The sequence below is a fragment of the Pinus tabuliformis genome, chromosome 3_1, assembly GCF_031772625.1.
Source record: "Pinus tabuliformis cultivar Carrire ecotype Pingquan chromosome 3_1, CPIR1, whole genome shotgun sequence".
In the NCBI taxonomy this organism is placed as follows: domain Eukaryota; kingdom Viridiplantae; phylum Streptophyta; class Pinopsida; order Pinales; family Pinaceae; genus Pinus; species Pinus tabuliformis.
In genome coordinates this window covers 103,880,947-103,899,864 of record NC_142301.1, presented here as the reverse complement: position 1 = coordinate 103,899,864, position 18,918 = coordinate 103,880,947, and the positions used below count along the sequence as shown (strand labels likewise).

Sequence of the window (18,918 nt, the reverse complement as noted above, 5' to 3'; positions counted from 1 at the left end):
ATATTAAATACTATTAAGGTTAAGTGTTGATCGTTACAGATATTTTCAATGCCTTCAAGGATTGTAGTGTCTATTATTCATTTATCATATCAAAACACAATAATGTATTTAATAACCACATCATTTCTACCCAGAAATGAAACATGTTCTTTACGTTCATAAACATTATTTCAATTCATAAATATAATACATGTTCATTACACATATACACACACTTACTAAATATGGAATCATACAATCTCTAACTAGAATTGCCTTTTCTCCGGCTAACTCACACTTGACAAACTCACACTAAATTAGAACTTTCTAAATATAAACTAAACTTGAATTAAGTCACATGACTCTCCATTCATTGCATGCATACAGGAATAATTTACTATTTTCAACACTCCCCCTTAATTACGACCGTATGACTCAAAATAACTCAAACATGAATCAACATGACTCAACTATTTCTACTAGGCTTATAATAAAAATTAACTCAATCATCACTTAAACATGCATGCTAGCCTAAGTCACATCTGTAGCTCTTACTTTCACACACATTACAATGACCCATCCATGGGTAAGGACCACAATATTATTAAAAAACAATGTTAAAAACATATGCATTGTGCTATACAATGATATTTTTCTTCTCTTCATCTTCCCCTTCTCCGCCTTGTCAACTTCATGGACACTATATTCCACTATTATGTCATCAATGGATATTCTCATCAAAACTCTTGAGTCATTTTATCCTCTTCTTAATCATCAACTACTGCTAAATCATGCACTGCTTCATGTGCAGTTCCAACTTTTGCTTCATAACTTGCCACTACAATGACAACTCCAACCTTCAACTTTCCATTAAACATGGAACTTACCATATTGATACGATCAATCCCTTTTTCAAAAAATATACCACTAGTGTCATTAACATAATGTTCATCCATCCTAAAGTGGGATAACCGAGCATGCATGTGCCCATTAACAATTTATACTTCACCAAATTCATTAGTCGTTGTTGGATTCACCAATTCACATATCACTTGTAGAATTTCCCACTGTAGATCAACATATTATGCAATATACTAAAGCAAAATACAAGATCTACTTCTACAACAAACTTTGCAGAAGCTTAATCAAATATGAGCAAGATCAATGAGAACACATATAACTGAGAATGAGAAATCAATCACACATAACACAGAAGAATACTCTGGGGAAAGCCTCAGCTAAAAACCCCGATCTCTGTATTATCATACAAGTGGAAATATGTTCAAATTACAAAAAGAGTCAGCTCTCAAGCTATCCTGCTCTCTCTGCAATCAAACAATACAGCTCACAGACTAAATAGACACAACATATGTCCTCCTCAAGCCCTCCAAGCCTCCTATTTCCTTGCACAATTTTTCTTGGGGTCCAATGATGTCACATGTGTGAATTGGCCTCATCACACTCACTAAACTGAAGAAGTAACTACGCAATCTCCAAGGAATGAATTCCTTCTGCATGCAAGAGATATTCACAATGGAATATTCCTACAACTAATAGTACACTGTCCCTCCATCTGATCTCAACTGGGTCTCTGTCTGAACTAACATGCATGAGTTATTTATGAGAGAATATTAAGTTATCTAAAGTGGAACAGTTACATGCATGCATGCATTAACGAACTAAACTCACAATTAATTCAACAAACTGTTTGAATTAATCTAACTGGACTTGACTCAGTTAACTAAGCCAACTAATTACAACTCAATATTACAACTCATCATTATCTCTTTAACTGATGGATAAATTCCTCAATTAATGGAGAAACTGTTGCATGTCCCCACATAGACTTCATGTTTGATTTTCTACAGCTAATTAACTCAAGGTGAATTAATTAATTATTTTAAAAACAAATGCTAAGATCAAATTCGAATTTTACTTTTCTATTTTAGTTCAGGGACTAACTAAAATAGGAAGGTATCCTGAAATGCTATCTATAGCAGTACTAAATTTAGCACTTCTATATTTAGCATTTCTTGTTGCTATTTTCAACACTCCCACTGAACAAGAAAGGGATTATCAGTAACCCCAATCCTGTCTCTATGGAACTCGAACTTGCATTTTGACAATGCCTTCGTCAAAATATCTGCATCCTGTTCCTCGGTCAAAACATAGACAAACAACATGATCTTGTTGACCACACAGTCTCGAAGATGGTGATATCGGAAATCAATGTGCTTAGACCTCTCATGAAAAACTAGATTCTCAGAGAGTTTGATACAGCTCTGATTATCGCAGTAGATCACGGTTGGATCCATCCTCTGACCAAACAATCCCACTAGAATCTTTCGCATCCAAATGGCCTCACATGTAGCCTGACTAGCAGCCATGTATTCAGCCTCTAATAAGCTAAGTGCAACTGACCTCTATTTCCTACTGTACCAGGAAACTGCAGCTAAACCAAGGTTGAATATTCCTCCAGAAGTGCTCTTCTGGTCTGATGGACTCCCTGACCAATCCACATCTGTGAAGCCTTGAAGCTTCACTCCCTCTGTCCGTCTGTACCACAATCTGAACTGAGATATGCATCTGAGGTATATTAGCACATGCTTCGCTGCCTTCCAAAACAACATGGTAGGCCGAACCATAGCTTGACTCAGCTGGTTCAACACAAAGCATAAGTCGGGCCGTGTGTTCATCAGATACATAAGTGAACCCACCAGCTGCTGATAAATAGTAGCAGCTACTACCTCACCTGAGGTAGCATCCTCCTTCCTCTAGTTCCCAACTAGAGGAGTCTGCATGGGCTTGTACTTCTCCATGTGAAAGCGCTTGAGTATGTCATTAGCATACTTGCCTTGAGAAACAAATACTTCACCATCTTTCTGCCACACCTCCATGCCTAGAAAGTAGTGCATAAGATCCATGTCTTTCATTTCAAACTCTCTTGCAAGGTCCTCCTTGCAAGACTGTATCAGTTGATCATCACTTGTCAAAATCAGATCATCGACATAAAGAACAATGATCAATGGTTTACCTTCTACCATGATGTGGTAAAGGTTTGCATCTGCTTCACTCTTGGTGAAGCCCAACCCGGTGAAATAGCTATCGATCCTGGTGTACCAAGCACGGGGTGCTTGCTTCAGCCCATACAAAGCCCTCTTGAGTCGGCACACATGCAACTCACGATCGAAGGTCTCGAAACCCTCTGGCTGCTCAATGTACACCTCCTCCTCAATCTTCCCATTGAGGAATGTTGTCTTCACGTCCATCTGATGGATCTTCCAACCCATTTGAGCTGATAGTGCCAACATCGATCTGATAGATGAGTACCTTGCTACAGGAGCAAAGGTCTCATCGTAGTCGATCCCCTCGACTTGTGAGAAACCTCGGGCAACAAACCTTGCCTTATGTTTCTCAACACTGTCATCAGATGCCTACTTTACCTTGTAAAGCCATTTGGAACTCACCACTAACTTGCCCTGAGGTCTTGGGACAACATCCCACACACTGTTCCAAATGATAGAGTTGTACTCCTCTACCATTGCATCAACCCAGATTGGTTGCTGCACTACCTCCTCGAATGAAGAAGGTTTGGTATCTACACACTCCCCAACTACGGCCATGTACCCAGTGTACCGCTCAGGTGACCTCCTCTGTCTATGCTAAGAAGATTGTTGTCCCACATTCTCTCGCACATCCAGCATCAACCTATCAGCTTCCCTTGAGTGTTTCAGCCCATCTCTGGAAGTCTCAGCATGAGTGGATGTCTCCACTCCCAGATCCTCTGCATGTAGCTGCTCCACATCAATCTAAGGCTCCTCCTCCTTAGGAACTAAAAGTTCCTCCTCTGCATGCAACTTGAGCTCCCTCTCAAGTGATAGTCGCATGGCTTTCTGCTCATCAAACTTAGGATCCCTGCGTACCACTGTCCTCTGACTAGTAGGGAGGTACACCCAATAGTTGTGGGGTGTATCCGTGTACCCCACAAGTATTCCCAACTCAGCTGTTGGATCCAGCTTCTTTCGGGCATCTTTGGTCACATGACAGTAAACTGATGATCCAAATATTTGGAAGTGACTCACATCTGGTTGCTTCTTGGAAAAGGGCTCCATAGGTGTCTTCATTCCCAGTATACAGTGCGAGCTTCTATTCTGCAAGTATACTACTGTATTGCATGCCTCAGCTCACAAATGTAGTGGTAGGATTTGGTCATGAAACATCGCTCGAGCTTCTCCCACAATCGATCTGTTCTTCCTTTCATCCACCCCATTCTGCTGTGGGTTATGGGGTGCCATCAATTCCTATTTAATTCCTTCTGCAGTGCAGAAGTCTTTAAAATGTTGGGAGACATACTCTCCACCATTGTCGCTATGCAAGGTTTTTTTTTTCTTTCCATATTCTTTCTCTGCCAAGGCTTTAAACTCACAAAACCTCAAGAAGGTCTCATCCTTCTTTTGTATAAAGTAGATCCAGCATCTACGAGAAAAATCATCAATAAAATTAACATAGTACCTTTGTTTAGCGATGGAGGCTATAGAGAATGTTCCACAAACATCTGATTAAACTCGCTCCAGGATTTCTCCAACTCTGTTGTCTCAATCTAGAAAGGAAGATTTCACATACTTACCCAAGCTATAACCTTTGCATGTACTCATTTGCTCCAGTTTTCCCTTGGGTAGTTCGGTAGAAATTTGCTACATGATCTTCAGGGCTCCATGGTGCAAGTGGCCCAGTCTTCTATGCCATAGCTCGCCAACATCTTGGCTCTACACCATCTCAGCTTTGGAACTCAATGCAGCACAGTCATCTACCTCTAGCTTGTAGAGATTCTTTACTCTAATCCCAATTTGCTTGGTCTCTCCAGTACCAATATGCCTCAGGAATACCTTTCCTTTACTAAAGACTACATCATGGCCTTTATCTTCTAGCATAGTGATAGACACAAGATTCTTCTTTAGACCTAGTACATACTTTACATCAATCAGGGTGAGGGGAGCTCCATGCTCCCTCTTAAACACAATCGTACCTTCACCTAAAACACTGTACCATCGCCCATCTTGATCCGCATCTAGAGATCCTTGTCCTCCAAGGTACTGAAAAGATTCTTGTCACCTGACATGTGGAATGAAGCTCCACTGTCCAGGTACCACACACATCCCACCATGGATAAAACCATGCATGCGATAAGAGAGAAATCCAACTCAAACTGTGAGGCTAGTGCCTCACCATCAAATCCCTTCAAGGAACCCTTCTTGGATTTCTTTTGTGGAAAATTCGTAGCATAATGGCCCACTTCATGACAATAAAAGCATCACACTTTCGATTTGTCAAACTTCTTCCCACCATGGGAAGAACCAGAATTGGGATGGGACGCCTTCCCTTTCCCTTTCCTCGCCTTACTTGCTAAGGCTATATTTTCCTAATCATCTTGCTTTGATGAGGATCCATCTCTGGTGCTTCTTCTTATCTCCTTCTGCATCAGATCTGACCAAAGTCGTTCCCAATTTGGCAGTTTTTCTCTTCCATTCATTGAGTCTTGGTAGCTATGCCAGCTCTTAGGAAGACCGTGGAGTGCAAGACTCACCATGTGATCATCAGCGGTCTTGATCCCTACACTTCCAAGCTCATCCTTATAGGTGGTGAGCTTGTTCAGATATGTAGAGATCATGTCGCCCTTTTCACACTTGATTTTCTGAAGCTTGTCTTTTAATGCCAGCTTCCTCTGATCGTTGTTTGATATAGATCTTTCAATGTTTTCCACATTGAAAACGGTGTCTCCTTCCCATGCAGACTTGAGACTATGTGGTCTCGAACTCCCTCCATAAGGATGCTGCTTGCTCTAGCCACACATTTCTTCCATTCCACCAATTCAGTAGCACCAGTCGGCTTGGGGACTTCTTGATCAATGAAGTACTTTAGAGCGTTATCCTCTAATACTGCTTCCATGCGATCCTTCCAGGCTATATAATTCAAACTGCCATCAAGAGCATATTCGAGTCTTAAACCGTTAAACGCCATTGGTGAAACTGAGATGTGATAAGAACTTGATTTCTATATTCAAGAACCAAAAACTTCGAACTTCTCCCTTCTTGTATACTGTTCTTCGCTTTGATCACCTTTGCTTTGATACCATGTAGAATTTCCCACTGTAGATCAACATATTATGCAATATACTAAAGCAAAATACAAGATCTACTTCTACAACAAACTTTGTGGAAGCTTAATCGAATATGAGCAAGATCAATGAGAACACATATAACTAAGAATGAGAAATCAATCACACATAACACAGAAGAATACTCTAGGGAAAGCCTCAACTAAAAACCCCGATCTCTGTATTATCATACAAGTGGAAATATGTTCAAGTTACAAAAAGAATTAGCTTTCAAGCTATCCTGTTCTCTCTGCAATCAAACAATATAGCTCACAGACTAAATAGACACAACATATGTCCTCTTCAAGCCCTCCAAGCCTCCTATTTCCTTGCACAGTTTTTCTTGGGGTCCAATGATGTCACATGTGTGAATTGGCCTCATCACACTCACTAAACTGAAGAAGTAACTACACAATCTCCAAGGAATGAATTCTTTCTGCATGCAAGAGATATTCACAACGGAATATTCTTGCAACTGATAGTACATTATCCATCCATCTTATCTCAACTGGGTCTCTGTCTGAACTAACATGCATGAGTTATTTATGAGAGAATATTCAGTTATCTGAACTGCAGCAGTTACATGCATGCATGTATTAACTAACTGAACTCACAATTAATTCAACAAACTGTTTGAATTAATCTAACTGGACTTGACTCAGTTAACTAAGCCAACTAATTACAACTCATTATTACAACTCATCCTTATCTCTTTAACTGATGGATAAATTCCTCAATTAATGGAGAAACTATTGCATGTCCCCACATAGACTTCATGTTTGATTTTCTACAACTAATTAACTCAAGGTGAATTAATTAATTATTTTACAAACAACTGCTAAGATCAAATTCGAATTTTACTTCTCTATTTTAGTTCAGGGACTAATTAAAATAAGAAGGTATCCCTAAATGCTATTTATAGCAGTACTAAATTTAGCACTTCTATATTTAGCATTTCTTGTTGCTATTTTCAACATCACTTTGAAATCATTGTCACCATGTGTCTCGTCACAATGGGATTCACTTTCATCTTCACCATCCATTTTACAGTGGAGTTCTTGAGCACTTATACGTTCTTGCTTTGCTTCATAGATAGAGGCTTCAACTTCTCTCTTTGAAATATTTGTTGCGCCTTCTTCATCCATATGCATGTCTGTATCATGTGTTTCACTTTTACAGACTTCATGGCCATCATCCACCATTGAGTGGGATTCTCCAAGATTTGTTGTCCTCCTAGAGTCTTCTTCATCTACTCTCAGATATGTGGTTGACTTTTCTATTGATTCTTCAAGAGGTTGTGACACAACTTATTGTTGCATGCCACTTTCCTTTGTACCAAATTTTGCTTTGAGGATCTTCCATGCTTGCATGAAAGATGTAGTTTTTTCTACCTTGCACAAAAACTTCTCATCCAATGTCCATTTTAGAAAATCCAATACTAAAGCATCACATATTTCATCATATGGGTTATTAGACTTATACTCAGTTAACTCTTTGCATCAAAGAAAAGTTTGCATTTTGACAACCCAAAAATCAAAATTTTAACCAGTTTATGTAGGAGGTGGTAGCAGATCCATGCTACAACAATCAAAAACCTTTTCGGCCAAGCTAATATGGCATGGGGACAGAGGACTACATTAGTAACACTTCTATTGAGTTATGAGGTCGCTTTAAAAAATTTCTTCCCCACGCAGACTGTAGCTTCTTTTGGATGTTGATCTCAACTTTGATACCAATTTGATGGAAAGGAAAAGAAAGAAACAAATATACACACAATATAAGTTTCTATTCATAAAATTTTAAATCTACAAAAATTTTAAATCTACATCTTTTACACACATTACAATAAGTCAATTAAAGATATATAAATACCACACTTACTAACTAAACTTGTTTTCTTTGGACTAATTATATTTAACTCACACTAATTAAAGATTTATCCTTTTTCTAATTAATCACACTTCACAAACTCATACTAAATTAAACTTCCGAACATAAACTAAACTCAAACTAATTCACACTACTCTGCAAAAATTACATAAATATCAAATTACATACCTATCAAAGTAATTTACTATTTCCAACATCGAATAAACCAAAGGAAAAACATAACATTGACATACTTTTATTAAGCAAAACCATTGAGACAACACTGCACGAGACGGGATAAAACCCAAACATTTCCCATGGAAAATCCACGCGTAAATGATAAAAATAACAATGCCAGGCTTTCACGCACAAAGCAACTCATTGACAGAAATTTTTGGTGCAATAGAATATAAGCTGTAAGTACAAATAATTTTTATATGGTAACCTTCCCTTTCAATGTATGTGGTTGGATTCACAACAATTTCTGTTCCAGCTTTCGGATTTACTGCCTTTCTTCTTGAGGGCTCTGGTCTGTCGAACGGGCTGAGAAGCCTTCAGTATCATGTTTAGAGTGTAGACCATCAAAAGCAGAAATTATTTTCTCGTCTTCGCGACCTTGATACCCGGTTGCCCATTCAGGTTGCTTCTGCTTCTTCTTTCCCTTCTGTTTCAACCATGGTAGGAACATACACTTGCAAGGAAATACGGCCCAAAGTAACATTGTGCACGCGCTCCTTGCAGTACCCGAAGGCATCGTGTAATGAGAATCGTCCAAGGACGGGCTGAGTGGAGCAGGACTATTAGCTTCTGCGATTACTGATGATGGTCTCGGACTTTCAGAGAGCTTTAAGGTGCTCACAGAAGACCATTCTTCCTTCAAATCCTCCTCGTCGTCTCCATTGTAGCCATTAATATTTGCTCCTTGCACAGGCCCATTGCACACAATAATCGGTTGTGTGGAGAATTTCCAGCTGAAGCAGCGCCCCATGTTCTTCTTTGGGTAAGTTGATGATGCAGTACCAGTAGAGTTTGTAGGCGGTAAAATGGCACTAGCATAAGAAGCACTTGGAGGCAATTTGAGAGGAGGTAGCGAGGACTGGTCCTCATCATACCTTATATCTGGTTCTCTCCGCGGGGCTTTGGGAACCCCGGGCTGTACTTCCCACATGAATGGCACACACCCCGGTTCCCTATACGAATTGGATATCTCCTCATCGTCAGACAAATGCATCATAAGTTCCCTCCGGCTGCTGCCATTCTCTGGATGTAGCTCACCCGATGACTCGCTAGACGAACACATTTCAAGAACCACGTTGTGTGTGTAGTTATAAGCATCAAAAGCAGCAGGAGGAGGTGGAGTGTGATGCAGCTGCATTTGTGGTTGAAGAGTATCAAGAATATCGAGGGATCTCTCTGCTACCACCGATTCCAGTGACATGATGCTATTTGATTCATAAGTCTTTAGCATCGGTCGGGGATGAGCCCCTTTCTAAGTGCAGATAAATGTTCCTTCACTCTGTTTTTCGTATAAATGTCGAGTACTGAAGTTGAAAAAGCATCAGCTCTTGTGGCCACTGGTATGCCAACAATGGAACTGTATAGATACCGCCAATAGATTTAGTATCACTAATACTAAACATTAAGAGAAGTTTAGTATAACTAAACATCAAGAGAAGTGGTGTTTGAATATACTATTGTTGTATTTTATTATAGTATTTTATTTTTTAAATAAGTTATATTAAAAACGAATATTGAAGGCAAAATCATGGGTTAGTATATAACTCAAAACTACTTATAAATTATCTAACCGACTCCTAAAACATGTAAACTATCATTCCAAAAAGGCCAGTCATGTTCTTCTTAGCGCAATCTAATTTTATAAATAAAATAACTTTTACTTATAAATTATCTGACCCACCCTGAAACATGTAAACTACAATCCCGAAGAGGCCAGTCATGTTCTTCTAAAGGCCATCTAACTTATAGATAAAATAATTTTTACTTATAAATTACCTGACTCACCCTGAAACATGTAAACTACAATCCCAAAGAGTTCAGTCATGATTTTTTTTCACTAGAATCGAGATTGTGGTTTTTTTACCATATACTATATTCTTCGGCCAAAAACTTATGAGCTCATTAATTTGAAAGAATTTATCAAAATTTCATATTCTTAATTTTTTTTTATACTAGACTAAATAACTTAAATTCAAATTTTAAAAATCTTTTTTTTATTTAAAAATATAAGTCTGATCAAAAAAAATTCTCTCATGTAATTTTTACCAAAAGACTTTGGTTAATTCATTATAAATCACAGAAACTTGAATACAAAAAATACCATACTTTTTAGTCAACTAATTATACTATCAATTCTTCTTATATGTAAGTTGAACACGACTAAAAAAACATTGCTTAATTCATTATAGATCACAAAAACCTGAATACAAAAATACCATGTCTTTTAATCGATTAATTATACTATCAATTCTTATATGAGGTTCAACGGCGACGGAAAATTTGTGTGGACCGGTGTTGGCCTAGCTGGCCGTTATTCTGGGGGTTGAATGTCTTCTTATATGAGGTTCAACGGCGACGGAAAATTTGTGTGGACCGGTGTTGGCCTGGTTGGCCGTGATTCTGGGGGTTGAATGTCTTATGCGAATGTGTGGACCACTGTTGCACTGGGCCGTGATTCTGCGGATTGAATGTCTTATGCGAATTTATGGTGTAAATTATGTTTTTTCTTTTGTACCGATGATCTCACGCATTAAATTTTGCATTTCTCGAAAAAAAATTCTTACAGGACCCTAAAAGCATGGAGAAAAATATGGTACCAGGCCATAATTAATGTTTTTGCGAAAATTTTATTAATAAACCTGGAGAAACAAAGAACGAGGCCATAATTAATTAATGTTTGAAGGTCAATAAATTTCTGTTTTCCAGCGTATTATTGTTTGGAATTTTCCGATTTTTATTTCTCACTTAAAGAGCAAGCGAAATGGCATCAGCGTGGGTACTGGGTTGAATAGAAACTTTGACTCCCCACCCCTTATATTTTTTTATTAAGGTACAAGGCTATAGTTAATGTTTGAAAGTCAATAAATTTCTGTTTTCCAGTGTATTATTGTTTGGAATTTTCGATTTTTATATTTCTCACATATAGCAAGCGTAATGGCATCAGCGTGTACGTGTTCAATAATTTTAAAGCATTGTAAATTAAACTCTGAAAAATATATCCAAAAACTCACAACAAATCAATTATTTGTATTTTCTTCACCCTTTTTTGTGATGATGAATCCTATATAGTATAAAACATTAGTAATTATTCAGTTATACTTATAATTCAATAGTGTTTCTATGTGGAATGCTCATTTATTAAATACATTTTATATAAGTTAAAAATAAATATAAATATTTGTAAGTGTACGTGGGTGTAAAGTATTGAGTAACTGGATATGATCTCGGTTGTAATTATTTTAATGATCTCTATTGAGTTAAAGTTATACATGAAAAATGTTTTGTTGTGGAATCTCATTTATTAAATACATTTTATATAAACTGAAATTAAATATAAATACGTGTAAGTGTATGGGTGTAAAGTAGTGAGTAACGGAATGGTTAGGTGTATGGGTGTAAAGTAGTGCCTAACGGAATCGTTAAAAGACTGCTGGTTTTAAAGTCACTCAACACAAATCCATGAGTCATGACTGTAGATCGGTGTGATACTCTCTAAGTTTGGGGAGACCAGCTAAAATATCATAACAATAAAATTGTAATATTTAAGGTTTTACTTTTAGTAAACTTTGAACTTCATTCATGAATATACATCGGTGTGATCGGAAGACAAACTAAAATATCATAATAGTAAAATTGTAATATTTAAAATTTTAATTTTAAGAAATTTTGAACTTGGTTTATTTATATGTTTTCTCTGATTATGTTTTACTTAAGGTCATGAGATAGTATGTTGATGATGATTTTTAAAAATTGTACATCATTATGTTAAAATTTAATAAAAGTTTCAAAATTTAATGAGAAGGGTATTGAAGTGTTATGAGTAATCAAAAAGGAAAGAAAAAGAGAAATGAGTTAAATTATACTTAATGTTTTTGTGATATTTTATCTATAATTTTTTTTCATGTGATTATCTTTTTTGTTACTTTATCATAATGTTTATGCCAGTTAATTTAATTAAGAGTTTAGTGGAATGAGGTAATTACTTCAAGTACTTGTTTTTTCTATCCACTTCATATCATGAAAAAATCAAGAAAGATGTGTAGGGAGACCTCCTCTCTCTCATCCCATTCACCAATTCATTCATGCAATTCAAATAGGAAAAGTGTAATTAGAAGAAAAAGAGTGTTCTTGAAGAAAAATAAGAAAATGTTATATTTAGCATTACTATATAAGCCCTAGAGGACTATAAGAAGGATTATTGATTGTTATATTTAGCATTACTATGTAGGAATTGTTGAGAAACCAAGTGTTATGTAGTCTAACACTTAATTCCTCTTTCTTTGTAATTACTTGAGAAAAGTATTGTTCTTTTAGTCTTTACTTATTCTTCATCAAACAATTACACTTATGTTCAAATGTTAAGAAAATAGAAATTACAATGCACATGACACACTAGAAATTAGGCCAGCAGCCAAGGAAAAACCCACAAGGGGAAAACCCAACAATCCTTTCCTTATAGAATATTTGTCAATAAGAGAGAAATCCAAGTCATAAACAAATTGACTAGTAGACCAATTACCCTAGTGCCAAGTCAACCCTCCAAGGATTTGTTCACAAGATGTCACATGTTAGAAAATTATATATTACAAAGCAATGGTACACATAAAATATTGTGGAAACTCAAACACAGAAAACACATAAAACAAAAGAGACACAGATATATGTGGTTCACTCAGTTTCAGCTACGTCCACGGAGAATCAACCAGTCCTTCCTTTATATTATCTAGAAAAATGAAGAGATACAACCTACACCAGATCCGTTGTAATTTCCTCTTCGCTTTCACACTATGTCCTCTCTATTTCTCACTCCGAATAATAATATACATCCGCAATACAATTCCCTCATATAAATTGATGGTTGTCTTCTAGGGGAAAAAACCCTAAAATAAACATAACTTCTATCGTCAAATTGTTCGCCTAATGAACGACCCAGATTAACTACGAAATTACAATTTTCTACAAGGAAAGGGCAAGTCCCCCCCCGCATGGAGGTGTGTACTGTCTTCTTTGGGTATACATCTGGCTGAAGAAAAGACCAATGAATCAGAAAGATAATCAAGCTCCACACCCAATAGTCACATGCATGTCCTTTGATGCTGCAAGCCATAAATATGAGGTGTTTTAGGAACTCACTTAAGCAGAGAAAGAAATCTCATAACCAAATATGAGATGCATCGAGAAATCACATAACTAGAGAGATAAGGAACTTCATATATCCATAGAAAAACCTCTTGAGGACTTCGTATAAAAGCCTCATACATGAAAATTCAAACTGCTCCTTTGAGGAATGCGAATAGGTTAAATAGATAGTTTTCTGTTCATGGGAAGGGTTGTCACTTAAGTTGAGTTGACTTGTCTTCATGGAGGGTCGACTTGGTCTAGTTTGGGATAAGAAATATACCTTTTAAAATTCAATTTTCTTTCTTTTAGATGTCCAAATGGGACATGATAATAAATCTTTTTCTTTTAACTCTAGCATGAAGAACATGCCTAAATAAATAAATCAACGATAAATTATACATTATGAAGAAAGAACATAGTTACAATTTATGTTCGAATAATGAATTACAGAGGGGAGGGGGTAAATAAATAATTAGTGAGGTTTTTGAATTTTAAGCTCAATTCTTAATTTCCTTTCACTCTTGGAAATTACTTATGTGAGCATTATAAATACAATACATAGGGAGAAATGTAAACCATTCACACGAACACAATGCACATACTGGCACAGATATTTTTACATGGAAACCCAAAAGAAGAAAACCACAAATCTGTTTGTTATTATGATGTAATTTAAGCTGCTACTTAATTACATCAAATCGTTTGTGAGCACCCACTCACAAGAGGCCTTGACCCCCTTTAATATAGCAAGCCACTACTTTCCAAGAGGCACCAACCCCTTATGAATGCAAGCCACCATCTTCTCTAACAAACTGTTCTAATTTTCTTACAATTTTTAGTCTGTGAAAACATAGGCCTATACAAATGCACATAAATATAAAACCTGGTTAGTTGTTTCACACAACACCTTCCTCTCTTCTCTACAATCCTTCTTTGCACTGTAAACTTCATTGTTTAATCAATTATGGTCTCGTCCCTTAATTGCTCTATATAACTATCAGCTCTCAGCCATCATCACCCTTCTGCTCACACTTGGTTACTTACAACCCCTCACACTCTTCACTCTATGAAAAATACTGCTTCATGAAAGATGTAATGTTTTATGATCCTTTTTTCTCACCACATACATAGTGCACAACACTCCCTATCAGCTCATCAATCACCGTAATCAATGCATATTGTGGCACATTGGCCTTCTATTAAAAGCTTGCCTATGGGACTAGTTCACTCAACCTCTAGCACAGGTATGGTCTACATTCTACTGACACATTTGAATACTTAGCTTGTGCAGCTGAATTAATTTTTTGATTGACCTTTAGAGTGTTCTTCCATACTGAGAATTAACTCTCAGTCGCAATGGGTATGGGAAACATTATCATTATTCTTTGTACAACTTCTTAGCCACTGCAACTCTATTAATTCAAGGAATGGGCACCTGAGCATTCCTTTCATTTAATTCTTCATGTCATGCAAGGAAGACTAGGGATGGAGAAATCTGCTTGAACCAAGCCTTTTAATTTAACTCTACAATTTGTGGTCCTTTTGGCCCATAAGACCAAGTGTCGTAACCACAACCTTTATCTTTTATGCATGCCTCTTTACCTTTAAGCCCTGAGAGTGTATCTTCCTCTGCACCCTTGGTCCAAAACTGCACACAAAACCACATATTTTCCTTTTATGCACATGGTCAGAAAGTGGCCACAAAACCAAGTCTTGGTATTAAACATTGGCCCCAAGCGCCTCTATCCTGGTGTTATTTGTATTGCACATTTTTAAAAATACCAGGTACTTCCTTGTAGGATTACATATCCCGTGGGGCTGACCTTCCTCTTCTCTCATTGGCCTGTGGCTCTACCCATATATGTCGATGTATCCCGGTGCTTTCATCTCGCCGCTTTCTCCCTTGCCCCTTTTATTTCCTCCAGATTTAAGCCTAAGGAATGACCTATCCCATGGGTCCACCTAGAGCCTTTCTCATTGGCCCTGTGCTTTGTCCCAATGGCCCATGTGCTAAATAAACTTGCTTCTTCTGCCTGTGCACCCTTCTAAACCTTGAGGATAAATCCTTAGGGATGATGTGTCCCAGCGAGACCACTGTTGCACTCATGGACCAATCAATTGCAAGTCAGGTTGAGTTATATCCCACATGAGGCCGATGCCTAGCTAACCCGGAACTTCTGCCTTTGTTCCTTTATAACCAGCCTAGATGCAGACTCAAGGATGATGTCATTCTTGCATCATTGTTTCCATGTAGTGCCACATCATTAGTCCACATGTCACACATTTTTGGCCCAGTTGGGTACCCAAAACTTTTGAATTTTCATGCCACATGTCCCCTTGTACTGACATCATGATAATTTCACCTACAATCATTGCTTCCAACACATTGTAGGTTTTAACCCTATATATAAATTACCTGTAAACGAATTCTTAAAAAAGAAAAAATATAGAATGGCAGGAACATAAAACAAATATACACAATGATTTTCTCCTGGATCCCAAAACTACAAATACCAGATTAATTTTTCATTATATATTCATTTCAATGTTACAATACATATATATACATGTTGAATCATTCATAAACCCCAATCCACTAATCCTGGATTATAACATAATTGTAGTTCCCTTAACTAGATCTACAAAATACCATTGGCAGAAAACCATCATGCCCAAAACCATGTGAAAAAACCATGGGTAGGTCTACCCACCATATTTGGGTAGGTCCGCTCCCCATGATGCATGAAAATAATGTAACACACAACCAACATTCTCCCATTTATTTTTTCTTTCCACAAAGGGGCCCACAAAAGAGCTTAGTCATTGGTCCAAGGTTGCAATTTCCATTGTTTCTCTACACCATGAAAACTTCTCAGTTCTCACAAACTTTGTCAATGCATCTGAAACATTCCTCAAAGTTTCCACCTTTACCAACAACAACTTTTGTCTTTAACTATATCCCTCATAAAATGATACTAAACATCAATGTGCTCTGTCTTTGAAAGATAAGCAGGGTTCTTTGCTAAGAAAATTGCACTTTGGCTATCACAGTCTATCCTTATACCTTGTTGTACCAACCCCATACTTGAACACAATCTTTGCAACCATACTTCTTCCTTTTTTGCATGAGTGGATCTCATGTATTCAACTTCTATAGTTGAAAGTGTTATCACCCCAAGAAACTCTCCTAGGTTGTATCTCAGAGATGCTCGGGAACATTACAAACTCAACAAAATGTTGAAGATGGATGAATGGAAGGAATGATACGTATTCAAGCCAGATAACCACTTCTACTATGCTTAACTCCAGACATGGGTGACCACCCCCAGACTACAAGGCTTTAGACCACCAATTACTCACAGTTTGAGGATTAAGTGAACATGGAGAATAATGACCACACTAGCAGATGCATAAGACCATGTGATGCAGGGAAAATTTTAAGAACCCCCCCTAAATTTATAAATATAATAAATGGGCGAATCTCCATGATATATAGGAAAAATGGAAGGCGATTTTATCAATAATATAATATGTATATATAATTTTTTGGCGAATCTCTCACCAGGCATGGCGAATATTTTACTCAATTATAAAATCTTGTAAGATCTTAGCGAGTCTTTCACTAAATAATAAAACTTTGTAAAGTCATAGTGAATCTTAGCATAGGCTACATGCTGGTTTAATTCCCACATTTAAATAGGCTACATTCCAGGTGAATACCATGGGTCAATACCATGTGCCATTTTGGTGAATACCATGGGTTAATAATGGTTTTTTGCATGGTATTAATAACAATCTAGTCCATGGTATTTGTCCCATAGTATTTTGGCCATAGGTTTCACCTAAATATAACCCATTTTTTGAGTGTTCGTAAATATAAGGTGACTTATGGAGTAATTATAAAAAATGTTTTATTTGTTTACCATACCTCTCGTTTATTTATATTTTTATTAATTTACCATACCTCTTTTACAAATATGGTATTTGGCCCATAGGATTCACTTAAATAAAACCTCTTTCTTGAGCCTTCATAAATAGAACGAGGGTTATGGACTAAATATAAAAAGAGGTTTTATTTATTTACGATAAGTCTAGTTTATTTATATTTTTATTTATTTACCATACCTTTTGAGTAAGTATAAAAAGACGTTTTATTTATTTACCATACCTCCACTTTACTTATATTTTTATTTGTTTACACCCTTACATGTATATAAGGTGACTTATGGAGTAAATATAAAAAATGTTATATTTATTTACCATACCTCTCATTTATTTATATTTTTATTAATTTACCATATCTCTTTTATAAATATGGTATTTGGCCCATAGGATTCACTTAAATAAAACCTATTCTTGAAAATGGGCGAATGGATTCACTTAAATAAAACCTATTTTTGAAAATGGGCGAATGGAAGGTTGTAAGTCCTAATTTCAAGGGCTAAATTTACCTTTTTTACCCTCTCCCTTAAAATAAGGTGGGCTACTTGAGGTGATTTGTAAAAATGTACTATGATACAAAATATTCGCCCACTAAAAATTTAAAACCCCTTAATTTCGCCAAAGGGCGAACATTCGCCCCTAAAATTATCCTTGATGTGATGGTTGGCTGCAACTAGTAAAAAGGTTTGCAAATCTATTTCCTAATGCATAGACAGGATGATAGCTCTCTGGCACTAAAATAACAGAAACCTACATAACACATTCAATGATACATACTAGATTCTAACACAGAGGTGGGATGACAACCCCTCAAATGCTAAATATCAAGATCACATGAAAAATGCATAACAGGCACAAGCCTAGAACAAAGAAGAAGTGGAAAGTGAGCAATTAATAGCAAAAGAAGCTTATATTAGCTGAAAATGAAGACCAGACACTACAAGTATCAAAGTAGTTACAGTCTCTAGAAGTTGAACCTTACATCAAAACAACAACCATCAACCGTCATTACATCTGTGGTTAGGGTATATATAGAGTTTAATTACAAAATATCCTACCATTCGAAGTGTGGAGGGGTCATAATCGACCACCAACCGCTTTAATTGTCTGATGGCATCTTTGGTGCAGTCTGCCTGCTACAATGAATGAATTTGATGTTCTCTGATGCTCTGTTGTCCTTCTCAAATAGGGGGAGTGTTGACTGAAAGAAGCTCCATAACTGATAAATGCCTTTAATTGCTTTAGGTTTGTACTTTCCTTCCTCGACCATACTGTCTCTTGAATGAGGTAGTTGAAGATTTAATACAAACAGTACGGGGACTGGTTATGCTCATCCTTCGGATGCACAGAGAAACTAAGGAGCTTGCACTTCTTGGCGGACAGATGATCTGAATGGAAGAACGCGACTGACCGTTGGTTTTCACAGATCAGCGACAGAGATCTCCTAGCGGGAGACATTGGGAAGAAGTGGGAGCAATGAAACATGAGCCATTGGATCTAGCAGATGAACGGCAGAGATCACTTTGCAGAGGGTATTGGGCAGAAGTGGGAACAACAAACGTGAGTCGTTAGATCCCTGGCAGGCAGATCCAACGGTGATCGGGTGGCTAACGTGC

At 37.0% G+C, this 18,918-nt stretch overlaps 1 protein-coding gene across 1 annotated transcript; it reads right to left on the bottom strand.

The window, feature by feature from the left end:
- Positions 1-746: 746 nt before the first annotated feature.
- LOC149185976 (uncharacterized) lies at positions 747-9,440 on the bottom strand. The gene is made up of 3 exons (XM_089409194.1): positions 8,592-9,440; positions 8,479-8,554; positions 747-886 (listed from the first exon to the last, which is right to left on the bottom strand). Exons 1-3 carry the CDS (start codon positions 9,438-9,440, stop codon positions 747-749), a joined length of 1,065 nt encoding a protein of 354 aa, XP_089265320.1.
- Between the last annotated feature and the right edge of the window lie 9,478 nt (positions 9,441-18,918).